The sequence below is a fragment of the Seriola aureovittata genome, chromosome 16 (assembly GCF_021018895.1).
Source record: "Seriola aureovittata isolate HTS-2021-v1 ecotype China chromosome 16, ASM2101889v1, whole genome shotgun sequence".
NCBI lineage: Eukaryota > Metazoa > Chordata > Actinopteri > Carangiformes > Carangidae > Seriola > Seriola aureovittata.
This window is the reverse complement of record NC_079379.1, coordinates 9,468,093-9,484,085: the sequence shown is the minus strand read 5'-3', so window position 1 is coordinate 9,484,085 and position 15,993 is coordinate 9,468,093. Positions and strand designations below refer to the sequence as shown.

General features: G+C 42.1%; 1 protein-coding gene across 1 annotated transcript in view; it reads right to left on the bottom strand.

Moving 5' to 3' along the window:
• ext1b (exostosin glycosyltransferase 1b) overlaps window positions 1-15,993 on the bottom strand; it is a 131,186-nt gene that overhangs the window by 34,066 nt on the left and 81,127 nt on the right. Inside the window, exons 2-5 of the mRNA XM_056399223.1 lie at window positions 14,344-14,437; window positions 9,929-10,036; window positions 7,138-7,257; window positions 1,116-1,248 (exon numbers count right to left, since the gene is read on the bottom strand). Coding sequence (XP_056255198.1) covers window positions 1,116-1,248; window positions 7,138-7,257; window positions 9,929-10,036; window positions 14,344-14,437 — 455 coding nt within the window. The remainder of the gene's footprint in view (window positions 1-1,115; window positions 1,249-7,137; window positions 7,258-9,928; window positions 10,037-14,343; window positions 14,438-15,993) is intronic.

Genomic DNA, 15,993 nt, shown 5'->3' with positions numbered 1-15,993 from the left:
TCTTTGTAAAGGTGGAGGTTATGGCTGTTGTATTGGATTGCATTAGATTTTACGAGTGTAACAAAAAATCTGCTGTTATGGGATTTTTTATTATTCTCAGCACAGATATTGTTTGGCTTCGACATCAAACTTCCATTTTACTGAAGCAACAAAAACAAACCCTGCTCCTGCTGTGTGTGTCTGAGTGTTAATATGCATGATGAGTACGTGTGTATGTGTGTGTATGTTTGTGTGTCTTGTTATTTGCTCTTGGAGAACAAGAAGAATTGTCACTTGGAAACAAACTCTTTTTCTTTGATTTTACTCATTTACCCATCAGCGACAAGCCACCTTGTCTCCTAAAAACCCATCCGTGTTTAATTGCTTCCTCTTTGACAAACAAATAAACTCGCCGCCTCTGTAATCCATGCCTGTCACCGTGCCCATCCACTTTAATATCAGCTCTCCACTCCGGGTGCTCCATCAACTGAATTTGTGCGCGTGTACCATTGTGCGTGCGAGTGTGTGTGTGTGTGTGTGTGTGGATGCTTGTGGTGGCGCTGGATGATGATGGAGTGAAGGCGTGAGGGATGGAGAAGCTCCTGGGTCACAGATATGTGGCGGGGGAGAACTCGGCGCTGCTGAACCGTAGCGGGAGGAATTGGCCTCGCCGTAGCAGCAGCAGCAGCAGCAGCCGTAGCACTGCTGACTCAAAAAGCAATGATGGACGGGCTGGTGTGTCAGCAGGACTAATACAAACATCCGTCAAAGGCCCAATCCTCCACTGCACTTGCTGCTAGATACAGTCGTTGGAAGAGGGCAGTAGATCAGGGGTGAAGGCAATATTTCTGCTGCTCAGACAAGGTTCCAAATCCACAGTCGCCGCTGGACGCAGCTCTGCAGAAAACTGTTTTCCTCCACAGAAACTGTGACAGAGTATTTGGCGGCAGCGTGATGGATGATGAGGAAACCTTTGGAGAAACTTTTCCTGATCAACCTTTATGGATCACTTCACTGCTACACAGGTGTGCGAGAAGCACGATTGCTGTTACGTAACAGCACTTTGTACGGTTTATGTAGTGTCTCTGTTTGTGTGTGTGTGTGTGTGTGTGTGTGTGTGTGTGTTTGTTACTGACCCAGTGTGGCGTAGTAGAAAGGGAAGTCTCCCAGGTATCCAGAGTACTGCGGCAGAGCGAAGAGTCCCCCAGGGTGGCTGTTCCACATCAGGCTGCTCCTGGAGCCGTGCTCCAGCACACGGTCCTGGATGATCTGCACACAGGAAACAAGAGGAACACACAACAACACAACCAATTAATTACAAATAAGATCGTCTGACCGTTTTGTTTTAATTTAGATACAAAGTCTGGGACATGTCACATTAATTTGTTGCAGAGTTTTCTGCAACAGTTTTTTCGATTATAAAAACATCCCCTGTGGAGTCTCTGACCTCTGGTAGTGCTTTGTGTCGTGCATACGCAACCAAGGGCAACGCGATACACATCCCTGACAATGATGAGACATTATTTAACTGATCTACAGGGGGCAGCAATATGTCGAGAGAAGAAGCAATGCACCAACAAAAGCTGGAAAGAAGTGAACATGGATCTAAACAATGCAGGGTTTACAATGTTCAAAAAAAAAAAAAAAAAGCAGCTTTGCAAATGAGGGAGAAAAACGCTTGAAGAAAACTTTGGCGAGTAACACTGAATGTGACTTTTGTTTCTAAGAAAACTCCATGTGGCACCTTTAAAATAAGTTTTCCCCTGCAGTTAATTTGTTCATTGAAATGAGTCTTTGCCACTGCTGTCTTCACTGCAGTAACTCTGTGTCTCTGTATTGTATTTCTTCTACTGCTACTTCTGTCTACACAGCGCATAAGGCACTAGGTATTCTTGCTTTCCTGTCCTCAAAGAGAGATCTGTCTTCTGTAGCTCTTCCTGAAGTTTCTTCTTTTTAAATAATTGTGTTATATTTTTATTTTTTTATTTTTTTGGTCTTTTGGCTTCTGAGCCAGGGATCTAAGGCTGTCTTATGTTCTAAGACAAACTTGTGATTTTGGGCTTGATAAAAAAAGCCTGACTTGATCTGACTAACTGAAGACTATCCAGACTAATAATACCACACTTATTTTAAAAGGGTATTCCTGTGATTTAGTGTTGTAATTCCATAAAGATGGAGGACAGAAAGACAAGAAACAGATAAAAATATATATATATATATATATATATATATATATATAGTCAAAATCAAAGCAGTAGAGGCAGAGACATGCTGACTTTTTGTTCCTGGTTTGGGTCAAGCTCCACTTTTTAGTGTTAGAGCGTCTCTGACTGGTAAAACCCCATCTTACACTTGCATTATTAGTCAGATCCACAGAGCTTCATTTCATATTCATTTGTCTTAATTTAAAAGCTTTCTTCAATGGAACAAATATCTCTAAATGCTGTATGTTATGCTGACTCACATTAAAAGACGATGCACAAGACGTGTAAGATAATCATTAATCAACACTTCGGTAAGGGAAGGAACAGATTATACTGAAGCTTACAAACTGTAAGAGGGGGGAAGTTTGATCTAACTTATGAAGATTTTCAAAGGGGCCTTTAAGAGAATTTACAAAGATCTGTGTTGCTTTGACAACCACGAAGTTCCTGTTGGACACACACTGGTGCCAGGACCAAACTTTTAATTACAGCACAGTCTCTCTAGGGCCTAAACCACCCTGCCATTTGTAAGGATTTCCCTTCCAGAGCCGTTCCGACTTTAAACAAACACAAAAACTACCTTTAGACAACACTCAACATTTCCCTCGGCTCACGGGGGACTCGTAAAAATCTGAATTATTTGCGCTGATAAAGGAACAAACGTTTGCCTTTGAGATTACGCCGGTTGAAATATTAAGGATTTGATCAATGAGCCTCGTAATCACACCTATAAAACATTTCACACTGTGAAATGAGTTTTCACACGGAAATGGCAAGAAGCAGATAGTCATAAATGTGAATGAATACCAACACCGCTAATGTTCCAACTTGCAATAACCCCATTTCAGATCAGAATAATATTCAGAGCGCTATTCAAAACTCAGCCAGTGAATTAGAGCAGGTGAGAAACTGTTATAAGAGCGAGTCTGCGGGCGCTGGATGAAAGTTAGACGCTAGCTGAGCTTTCCAAATGTTTGCTTTGTTACCACCTCAATAGCGGCTATTGATCGTGTCAGGAGTGAATCGCTGTGGCACAAAGCAGAGCTGAAAGAAATCAAAGTTATCGTGTAATATTTCCTCTGCAGACAAACCAAGCTCAGGTCTTTTTTTTTTTTAAAGAAATAAAAAACAGATCAGCGAGTCAAAAGGCATCTGCGCCCATCAGTTACTCAAAACATAAAGAAGGACAAAAAAAAAGAAAAAGAAAGAAGAGCCAAACATAGACAAAGTCATCAGCTGTGTCTTAACACCAATCATTCAGGCCTGCCTCGATCCTTTCTGTGCTCAAATAGAGAAGTCAGTCAAACGCTCAGACGTGCGAGTATTGTGGCACTATTTTTTCCCCCAGCTGCAGCTCGCCGCCAGCCTCTGCTGAGGAGGCAGAGCAGAGGAAAGAGATATTGTCGCCGTGCCCTTGAGCCATGCTAAATTGCTTCAGTAAAAACAGACACAGGTTTTGCGGTTGTGTTTTATGGCCGCAGTTGAATCGGGAGGTTGTTGTTGGCTTGGTCACTCAAAGGACGGATATATATACAAAGAGGTAAAGAGAGTCAGGTGGGCGATGGGTGGGCAGCTAATGGCTGGCTGAATTGTAAAATGTTAATAATATAGCCGGAGGGGGGTTACTGTAATAATACTGACAGAGCAACATTTGAATTTGTCATGTGGAGGCAGGGATGTGAGGAAAGAGGAAAAAAAAAGGACAGTGTGAGTTTTTTTTTTTTTTTTTTACTTTCCCAAGCTCTGTCCCTGAGGGTAGTTGATAACCATTTGCCTCAGCCGAACAGATTAACTCGAAATCCGTTAGCTTGTCTATAAAACCACTGCCCGCCACCTTAAAAACCCCGAGCCCTTTACACCTTATGAGGGGCAATTTTGCTCGCTTGGCTGCAGCTCCTCCCCCGTCGGCAGCCCTCAGTCGGGACATGATGGACGACTCAATCTCACCTCAGAACAGCCACAATCAACCAATTAGAGCATGATAGATAAATCCTGCTTCTCTGGGAGCACACTGCGAACTTGGCTTTAATAGGTGAGTTTAATAGGTGTACCAGCTCCGCAGATCCGGCTATATTGACCTTGTGATTGGTCGAAACGTGTCTGATTCCTGACAGGAAACGCCGCATGATAGGTTGAACTCGTGTTTCCAGCTTGCTTGCCATCTCTTCACACACACACACACACACACACACACACAGTTTGGAGTGGATGTGGGAAGTCATTAAAAACCAAGTGTGTTTGTGAATGTGTGCGAGGAGATTCAATCTGTCAAGATATCGGAGTGTGTGTCCGTGTATCATTACAGATCTGCAGTTAGGAGGGTGTGGGTGTGTGTGTGTGTATGTGTGTGTGTGTGTGTGTGTGGAGGGGGGGGTAAAGGCGCGACAGGATGAATAAACCATGTCGCTCGTTATCTCGGGGGCTGCCACGACAGCAACGCCATTTACATATGTCACCCCTTCTCCTCTTCACCCTTTCTCCCACCACTCTTCCCCTTCTCTCGCTCTTTTTACAGGACAGTCAGTCAGGATTAAGCGTTTAGCCCTTGCTGAATTCAATGTGCAGACACACACACACACACGCACACAGTGAAAAACTACACACACACACACACTCACAAATACACAGTGAGTCACAGGCTTTCGCTGTGTCACCTTGCTCTTTAGTGCGGAGTGACAACATGTCAGCAAGGTTATGCCTGGGTGGTGCCTTGTGTATCTGGGCTGACACACCTTGACATATGGAGATGTGTTTCTGAATGTGTGTGTGTGTGTGTGTGTTTGTGTGTGTGTGTGTGTGCGTGCGCGAGGAGAGGGCTAGATAACAAACAGACCAGAGATGTAGAGCTGGCTAAAATCAGACAGACTCTAGACACTGAAGCCACGACCCATTACGTGCGCTGTGTGTTTGAGAGTGTGTAGGTGCCTGTGTGTGTGTGTGTGTGTGTGTGTGTGTGTGTGTGGAAAAAGTCAAATTCAGATGTAAGGTTTGGGAGGTTATACCGTAACTAAGACTGTAGCATCGAGGAGAATCTTGCTCCCAGGCTTAGCGGTGCAGTAAGAAAGGAAATTAAATGCGTGATGGGATACTTGGATGAGAGAGGAGGCTGAAAGAAGAAGACATTTGTAACCACAGCATGAAGCCAGCAGTGCACCCAGGTGTTATCCCTGCATCTATACACTACTTGTTTAAACTGAATAATGAGGGATGGGGATTGGATGGATGACTTGTTTTTTTTTTTTTTTTTTCCAGTCACAAATTCGCTAAAGTGGGTTATTGTAAACAAAGTGGATGCACTTGATAATAAAAAGGTCAGAGGAAGGAGGGAGGCTTCTGAACTTAAAGTGATACTCCACCTAAATTTGTCTTGCGAGTATGAAACTTTCAGCCCCCGCAGGCCTGAATGGTGGCTGTAAAAAAAAAAAAAGTTTGTGGTTTTGTCCTTCAACGAGTGCAGCTGGATGGATTCCAACGGCGACCATCCACTTCTCCAAACACAGTTACTTTGGCCAAACTTTGGCGAACTTTACGGTTTCCATCTTCATCGTCACGCATGACCCTGTCAAGCTTGCGGGCAGGCATCGTTTCTCCCTCAAGCTCTATTTTTTTCATTCTCCACAACTACTTCTGGCACTTTTTAACTGCACAAACGAACATGGGCAGATTATGAGAGCACGCCCCTGCCAAATCCTCCTACATAGGAATCCCAAAATGACCCCTGGTTTAAGTCTTTCTGCGTCTCTTTGTGATTGTTTTCCATCTGTTTGACGCGTTTTGTGTCTCCGTTTGGTTGTCGTGCGTCACTCTGTGTTTGTCTCTGCCTCTCTTTCAAGTCATTTTGTGTCATTTAACTGAGCTCTATGAATTTCAAACAAAAAATATTGACAGTCACTTCATAAATTAGCTGTGGCCCAAGGGGGCCCCTTGACCTGCTGACCTTGTGCCCAGCAGGTTTGTTCAATAATGCATCCATGCAGACGAATGCAACATGTTGCAACTGCCTGAAACTTTTTTCTGTTATCCTCATTTCAACTATTCAACTATTCTAACTAAACGTCTAGTTTCTTTTTGTGGCAATAGGTTCTTCGCCTTGCCTTTGACCTACAAATACTTTTTCCTTTAGACATTGTTGGAAGACAAAGTGAACTACTTTGTTTCATGACTTCAGTTTTCCTTCTGAAAGACACTGATTTGAATACACAAAGCACAGAGATGGACTAAAGCGTTGTGAAAATATGCTGTTTGACAAGGTCACTATTGGAATCCATTGTAACTGACAAGAGTTGGCATTGATCAAACTCTCTGCTCTCAGTGAAGGACGACTACAAACTCTGTACAGCCACCCTTCACGCCTACTGAGGGCCATTGTTTGCTCCCACTTTAAGGTCACTGCTTTAGAAGCAACAGTAAAATACAGTTTATTATCTTACAACTACAACCACTACTACATTTCTAATACCACTGGTAGCACGATAAATCCTACCACTACAACTATCGCTTTTGCTTCTATCGACAATACTATTACAGAAACTGTGCCAACATATTGTTAATTGTCGAGATTTCAGGTTCAAAACATAAGCGCGAAACCCTTTGTTGTGCACTTTGAATAAAACAACAACAAAAAAAACAGCCTTTGAGAAATTCTCTGTGAACATGTGCTGAAACTTCACTTCTGCTCTCTGTAAACAACACTTTCCACCCTTCTATTTTGCTTTTAGCCTAGTACCAAAGAGACCACAGTGACACCTGAGAATAAAGCGAAGATTGCAGAGTCTGCTGTGACACCGCAGCCCTCCGAGAGAAAGATTGATGATGGAGGAGTAGGAGAGAGGAAGGCAGAGGCCAAAAGGATGGGTGGAGTGTGTGTTTGTGTGTGTGTGTGTGTGTGTGTGTGTGTGTGTGTGTGTGTGTGTGTGTGCGTGCATCTCTCTGCATGTGTGTCTTGAATCCTCACCTCCAGTGTGGTCAGCACTATCTTTTCCACAGAGGAGAAGTAGGCCTCCCAGAGGAACTGAGTCTGCTGTCTGAGGGACAGGATCTTATCCTGGTGGATGGAGCGCACCGTGGTTGGAATCTGCAAGAGACAAACAGCCGTCAGTCAGCAGTAAATGCGAGAGCTGGCTTCTAATGATTGATCTGGGACCTTAAATGTGGTGACAGGAAGATTGAAATTGGTCCCAAGGATACACTCAGGAAACTCCCATCAACAGATAAAGCACACTACACTGTGGAGGCCTTGTGAACTGAAGGCTGGAGCAGATACTGCAGGGTTTGTTGTTTTTGTTTTACAGTAGTAGACACAACAGTTTTTTTTAGGTAATTTGGTTCAAGTCCAAGTCTCAAATGTTCTAAAAGTAATTCTCAAGACAAGCTCTACGTCCTTGGGGGCAAGTCAAGTCTTAAGCTTTCATAAATAAAATGTAAGTCATTTGCATTTGTTTCAGGTTTTCAGATGCTGACCATTACAATGATTCGGCATTTCAGCACTTTGCTTACAGGATTCCTTGTAATATTAAAGGTCAGTTTCCATTGTCTCTTATTTAGTCATTGATTTGATCCAGGATTTTACCAGATCAAAAAAAAAAGAAAAAAAAGAAAAAATTCACCCCAAGTCCAACTTTTCACCACATCTCGGAGCCATTATATGACCACCTGTTATCATGTGACCACACTTGAGATGTGACTTCACTAGACAACAACATTTGGTTGGAAACTTTGTTTGAGTATGTGTTTATCAAACTGCTGTTTTTCAAGGTCAAGAAAACTTGAAATATTTCTGCTTCCAAGTCTCAAGTCATGAAAGTTCAGTCTCACAAAATCAAATCCAAGTCAGTAGTTAAGTCCTCATTTTTGTGACTTAAGGAATGGTTTGACATTTTTGAGAATGCGTTAATTCACCTCCTTGCTGTGAGTTAGATGAGAGGATCAATATCACTTTCATGTCTGAATGGTGGGTTTGAAGCTACTGAGAAGCAGCGGTTAACTCATCTTAGTACAAAGACTGGAGACACAAGTGTAAAAAAAAAAAGAAAAATTAAATCAACTGTTTTACGGACAGTTATGTGATGATCTGGACCATGAAATTATCTGGCACATAACCACCCATAAAACATTTTCGTTTTATGGATTAAATAAATGACATATAATGATGAGGTAGGTGCTAGCTATTTCCCCCAGGTTTACAGTCACTGTGCTAAGCTAAGTTAGCCACCGGCTGGCCGCAGCTTCATTTAGTGTTCGGATGTGAGAACTAACTCAAGAAAAATCAAACAAGCATATTTCCTCGAAATGTCAGACTTTTCCTTTAAGCCTGACTGGAGTCAAGTCTCAAGTGTTAAGTCAACATCTCTGGAAGCAGTTTTTGTTTAGCAAATTTCTTAGTATGGGGGTCAAAAGATCCTGTTTTTAAAATTATAGTCCCACAGGTAAATTTTCAGAAGACAACAATAAGGGGAAGGAAGCACAAAGCAGAGGGAATTCACAAAAAATAAGTGCAACAGTCATCAAACGGTATTAGGGAAGAAAAGCTTAAATGCTGCAGGAGCCATTTGGCGAATGCTTTTGTACTTTTTGAAAGAGCTGTGTAGTTCAGTGCTAGTGTGAGTTTATTTGTCATAGTAAAAGGGAAAATAATTTCACACACAACAGTCTCTAGAGTTTAGAGTGTTTGGAGCTGACAGAAAGGCTATGGTAACTCAGATAACCACTCTTTACAACTGTGGTGAGCAGAAAAAGCTTCAGAATGAACAACATGTTGAACCTCGAGGCAGATGAACTACAGCAGAAATGCATGTCAGGTTCCACCTCTGTCAGCCAAGAGCCAAAGTCTGATGCTGCAGTGGGCACAGGTTCATGGACCCAGCCAAGCCTTGTGTGAACAGTGCAGGCTGCTGCTGGTGGTGTGATGGTGTGGGGAATGTTTTACCAAATCAATCATGGTTTGAATGCCACAGCCTCTCTGAGCGGAGTTGTTGCTGTTGCCGTGCGCTGCCGTTTATGGCCACATTTTAACCATCTTCTAATGGCTACTTCCCGCAAACGTTGAAATGATGTGATGCAGTCATGTCGAGGAATGTTTCCAACATTCTTGTGGAATCCGAGCCGTGAAGAAACTGAGGCTGTTTTGAGAGCAAAGGGAGGCCCTACCCTGTATCAGTATGGTGTTCCTAATAAAGTGCTTCACATGTTTTGTGCATCTTGGCCCACCATGTTGTTGTAAAAAAAAAACATAAATCCAGGGATAGATGCATTTGGTGCCCGAAACATCCTGGCCTGAGATGGAGCTCCTAAGCTGTAAAACTCAATGTCAAGCAATATTATTACACACTTCACTCAAATTAAGATTTAATGGGCATATAATTACTTTTTCCCCCATGAAGTTGAATCAATTTCAGCCAAATCCATTTGCTCATTCTACTTATTTGTCCTCTCATATAACAATGCGGGGGTTTGAGTGACATTTTCAAGCAGTCAAGGACTTAGTATACTGCTTGAATTCTGTTTGCTTGACAACCACGTTACTAGAAAACAAAACAAAAACAAACCAGGACTTTTGCTTTTTAAAAGAAAGAAGATTGAGTGTGTGAGTGTGTGTGTGTGTGTGTGTGTTTAAGGTATTAACAGTCAGGAAAAAAAAGGGCTTCATTTCAGCTGTGGGATTGCTGCTGCCTCTCTGTGGGGTTTTTAGTTTTCAGATGATATACAGAGCGTGTGGTTTTTGTGTGAGCGTGTCTTCGGGCTGTTACCTGCAGCAGGAGCCTCTCGTCGCCGATGACTGCGGCTGTGTTCCAGTCGATGATCTCGGAGAAAGGCAGCTCCCAGCCGTTACTCAGCATCACCGGCACACACGCAGCCTGAGACACGCAGATAAAACCATGAGTGCTTTTGCTACATATCGATCCTGATTAGTAAAGCTCTTTTCATATTAACTTACAATGACAGCACTGTATTATGATTGATCAGTCTGTGTCTGTCTGTGACCCTTTGTTTTCTAACCTAAATTCCCCATTAGGCAGAAATGGGACGTTTCAAGCTTCTTTGGTCATATGTGGACCATACATAAAAAAAACAGTCAGCAGCACAAGGCTTATTGCTTCTTTTTTTTTTTTTTTAAACTTGTCTCTTTATAGACTCCCAACTTTATCAGCTACAAGCTAGATGGTATTTCAGAGTAAGAATCTCATCAAAGGGCTGAATTTTAACAACTTAGAGGGAAAAGCAGCTGGGTCAAATTCCTCACAAGTTAATCTTTTTATTCTTTATTTTTCCAGCATTTTTGCCTTTATTCTAGCTGCACTGAGAGAGGAGAGATAGAAAAGTTGGGGAGAAAGGGGACGATATGCAGCAAATGGCCACAGGTCGGACTTTAAACTGGGCCGCTCCCGTAAGGTGAGCCACCGGGGCGCCTTGGGGTTAATCACAATTAACAATAGTGTATCACAATGATAGTAGTTATATGAGAAACACTTGTTGCTTAATTTTATCCTGACAAATTTCTTAAAATTTCGAACTCTAAATGGAAATGACAAAATTGTAATATGTACTCAAAGCTATATTATCAATTTTTTTTTTTTTTTGTATGTATTGTCAAACATTATACATCCACCATTTACAGAACAGCATTACCTTTCATTTAGAGTCCTGTTTCTATCCACCTGACGAATGTGAGTCCAATATCCACTCTCTTTTTAGCTTTATTTTTGGCCACTAACTCAAGGGCTCTTTAGTTGCTAAGTGGCCACCAGCTAGTCCCCAACCGCGTCTGTCTGTGATATGGTGCTGAGCAGGTAGCGTTCTGTCACTTTTAAGAGCTTTTTCAGTTGAAAACAGCTGCCTGCCGCTGCTGGAAACCGAATGAACCGAAGCATTAAAGTTGCAGGCCTTAAAACCAAAACAAGGAGCAAAAAGACAAAGGATGCTGCACAGAGCTGAGGGGAATTCAGTTGGGTTATTCATTCTCTGTGGCTTTTCCCTCCATAAGCAAGTCCTTTCATATTACAAAAAGTAATTTGATCCATTGTTAATACAAAAAAATACTAAATAGTGCAGCTTTAATTTTCGAGAAAATGCCAATGCACATATGCACGCAGCCTAACAAAAAAAAAAAGAATACACAAATATGACCTGAGCATGTACGTTGCTTAGATCAAAATTTAAGATCAAACATGTTCCTCGGAAACAGCAGCTCAGCAATCACATAAACAGAGATAAGTTTGAACATACAACAACATATGTAGATAAGCAGGCAGGCTGCATACAGTCTCAGACAGGGAGGAATGAAGTATTATGATGACAGATATGGATACTAAACAAAAATTAGCAGCCATTTGTTGGAGAGCAGATCACAAAGAGTCAAACATTCTGGATTAAAATAAACAGTTAAAAGCCGACTGGTTTTTATATAAACCACGTATTCACTCTGCTGTAGCACTTGTGAATGACAAGAGCTCAAACATTCACAAAAAGAATTTCTTAATTACACAATTAATGGCTCTGTTTCTGATTCTGTTTGTGTTTATTTGATTTGTTAAAAAAAAAAAAAAATGCTTGAATCATTTATACAAGCCTGAAAATCTAAGAAAACAGCCGCAATCAGTCTACACGGATTGTTTTCACTTGATATTAAGTGAGCACGCTTTAAGCTGCACCTGTTGACACATCAATATTAAAATGGTAACTTCAGGTGCAGGAGAGTTAATTACTCAGAGAAGGCGGGAGAACTGGGAATTACAAGAGATCAAAAAGCAGAAGAAAGTGGATAAATAGATATAAAAAAAATTAAAAGAGGGGAGGAAGTGAAGCTGAATGTGACCTTTGGCAAAGGAGTGGCAGAGGGATGGAGGGATGAGAGGTAGAAGTAGAAGTAACAGCTGGTGTGTGTGTGTGTGTGTGTGTGTGTATGTAGGTGTGTGTGTTCGTGGTGGTTTGATGTAATGACGGCCCTGTCACTCCCAGGTCATAAAGGTGTCAGCTAAACCAGAACTGGCCCCTGGGGCTCTGCTGCTGTCCTCAACACACACACACACACACACACACACACACACACACACACACACACACACTCCAATGCATAAAGATATATACAGACACACAAACAACCCCAGGCATTCACACAAACACACACACACACACACACACACACACACACACACACAGACACACACACACACTCCAATGCATAAAGATATATACAGACACACAAACAACCCCAGGCATTCACACAAACACACACACACACACACACACACACACACACACACAGAGCTGACCTCTATCAGGAACTGCTTTCTCATTTGAAGACCAAAGCCTGTAAATACTCTCCCTCCGTCTTCTTCCTCTAGATGGTGCGAGTCGATGGATGGGGTGAGTCAGACAAATGGAGAAAGGAGAGGAGAGGACATATTTCCCTCCTGACTGAAGTGCGCTGTTATGTGTGTGTGTGTGTGTGTGTGTGTGTGTGTGTGTGTGTGCGTTCCAGCTGATAGTGAGATAAGCGCACTTATGTGGGTGCACTCTGCGGACGGCGGTGTACGGTAAGGAGAGGTAAAGGACAGTGCAGTAGTAATGCAGAAGAGTGCGGTGCAGTCATGGAAATGGATGAAAAAAACAAAAAAAAAAACAGATGTTAAGTGTGTAGAGTTCCAGAGGGGTGAGTAAAGTGCTGGTAAATGCAGAGCCATTATTAGAAAATGACTCTATATGGGTGGAACTTACTTCACAGGTTATTACGGTTATATTGTGAGGTGTTATGGTACATTACCTGCAGCATCTTTAACCCCTTAAATCTAGTTGAATACTCAACTACACATTTTTCTGAGAGACACAATTCCTCACTTTTCTATCTGTGTCAAACCCTTTTAAGATTCCAGTGTCACTGCAACAACGATATCTCATTTTGTAACTCGAGAACACAGAAACATTCCAGTAAAGGTGAGTGAAAAAACACGTACATTTTTACAATCCTTGGAGCTGTAAATTTAGTCCACTAGACTAATAGCATGGTCACACAAGAGAGTGTCACAGTGAAAATCATCTGCACATCTGTGAAATATTCAAATCCTTAGCAAGATGCTGACTGCTAACGCGCTAGCTAACGGAGAACATGCGAGGGCTAATCAGTCAGTCCAAGCTAGTTAGCAATCTCATTAGCTGAGGCGCTAATGGGACAATAGGTTTACACAAAAGATTATTTAAAAGATTTATTAGCCAAAAGATTTGCACTTGTATCGTTGACTCCTGTCACAAAAGCTTCTGCAAACGATTCCTCTTTTTTGCAGAGGATGGACGGATGTAAGCCACGACAGCTTTTTCCGTGTTGGACTCTACGGTTCTCCACTGTCACGATGGTTAACGTTGGAGCTCTGACACAAAAATATTTTCGTTTCACCTTCACGAACAAATCCACCGATGGTGGCATTAAAACGAACTGATTTCAATGTGCAATTTCACCATTTCTAAATGCGCCGGTGTGACCCAGACCTTTATTCTCTCTCTTTGATGGTGAATTCCAAAGTGTTACCTTTCAAAAGAAACCAGGATCATGACTGTGATCAAGAGGATTCAAGAACTGTAAACATTTTATATCTGGGGTGCCATTATTTGAGCTTGTGCACTAAAAAGGGAGCGCTTCTTATGGGGTTTAGCATCTACAACATATATTTTTGCTAAAGTTGTGGGGGGTTACTACATAGAGATGAGGCACTTGAAACTGTTCATGAGCAAAATGACTGTTAAACCACAGACAAAACTAAGTGTTTTCTAACAGATTTACTTTTTTTTCCTGCAGCTATGATAAACCTCACTTTCGGCAATTTTCACAAAGTCAAGTGACAGTTTAACACTTTCTGTAGAAATTTCATTCCAGTGTCACAAAATAAAACACAGTTTAGATGCAGGAAGAAGCCGCTAATCTTCCCGGCGAAGGTCTTGTTTGTTTTTAATTACACTATTAAGGTGGCAATGATTTGGTGATCCTTTAATGCTAGAGGTAGCACAATTAAAACAAATGCAAAGTGGGAGGTTGAGTGTGGGAAGTACCTCTTTTTCTTCCCAGTAATTTCACTGGTAGTCACAAATTTATAGCGAACAATGCTTTCTCATACTGGGAGAGTGTTTTGTGTGTGTGTGTGTGTGTGTGTGTGTGTGTGTGTCACTTGTTTACCTGCAGTGCCTCAAGATAGCGAAAGGAGCCCAGTCGTCTGCCACGGGGCACCAAACAGAAGGTGGAGTTGTGGAGCATCTCCTTGTAGTCGTACCTGCAGAGACACAAAACACCAACACACACACACGATCAGTTCACGGACATAAACCACAGCAGCACGATTAGAAAAATGTGTGTAATCAGAGGGATACATGCAGTCCATGCATCACTGCTACTTGCTGTAATGAGCTATAATAACATAATTGTTGATGGCGTCTCCTTGCTGAACAAATACTAAACGTGAGCATGAGGAGTGTGGCATTCACACACAGTCACTGTCACAATATTTTACACACATTTACATCAACATTCACACACTTTTAAATGACACAAACCCAGACAGGGAAACGAGGCACACTCGACACAGCTAAAAAGCAAAAAGAGAAATACTGATGAAATTTATTCTAAAGTGTTTCAAGAGGAACAACCTTTCCTGACATTTCAGCTTTGGTTCTTGTGAAATCTTAACTGTTTCTGTTTATTACAAGAAAAATGGAGGTCTTACAAGGAAATAACAAGCAAACAGTTTAGTCAGACGATTTTGCTTGGAGGTAAAAATGTACAGTACTGTCAGTAACAATCCCTCATTGCACAGAACAGCAGTTCAGTGTACAACCACGGCTAGTATGGTGGGTCAAATTTGAACTTTAGTCTCTAAATAGTGACAAATGTTTACAGGGACAATTTAGGTGATAGTTAAACCATCTGCCTTTGTTTAGGCTAAGTTTGGTTAACCATGGGGTTATTAAATCAAACCTACACGGTCTGACTGCTCCAGCTTTTGTTTACTGTTACTCTTAGAACAGAGCATCCATTTTGTAATGAATATTTTGAGATCTTTTTTTTTTTTTTACTTTACAGCCTCTCTCTGGATTTCACCTTCTACTCTTTCTCCCTATCTCCCTCCTTCTTTCCTCTCTCTCTCTCTCCTATCTCACAAACCACATGCTCCTTTGCACACCCCCTCTTCTCCACTCGCTGCCTTTCTCGATCCCTCTATCTCTTAAAGCAGAGGGACGATGCTCCCCTCCCTCTCCCGGCTCCTCTTCCTCCTCCTCCTGCCCCCTCATCCCTCTATCTCTCCAGTGAGGTGTGTCTTATTGCTCTCCAAACAGAGTGATCAACCCTGCCAGGGGTAATGAGCTGAGAGTGACACCTGCTTCCACCACACAGCTGGCTCTGTGTGTGTGTGTGTGTGTGTGTGTGTGTGTGTGTGTGTGTGTGTGTCTGTGTGTGTGTGTGTGTGTGTGTAGACAACAGAGAAAGTCAGGAATAGAGAAACCGTGTGTGTCTGTGCATCAGTCTGTGTGTTCATGTTTACATGCATGCTGCTTTTCTATGTTTTGACAGATTGTGCACACCACCAGCAGCAGCACAGCAATGGTGGCATGAATGCGTGTGTGTGTGTGTGTGTGTGTGTGTGTGTGTGTGTGTGTGTGTGTGCATGCGTATACACTGTTTGACGCTCCTGTCCTCTTCCATCTTTCTTTCCTCTTTTTCTGTTTTCTCTTAATGTGGACACAGCAGTTTCTTCCGTTGTGGGTTATTTCTCTCATATATGCACAGAGCTCATAAATATCACCCACAGAAAAAGTGGTAGTCAACAGTGCA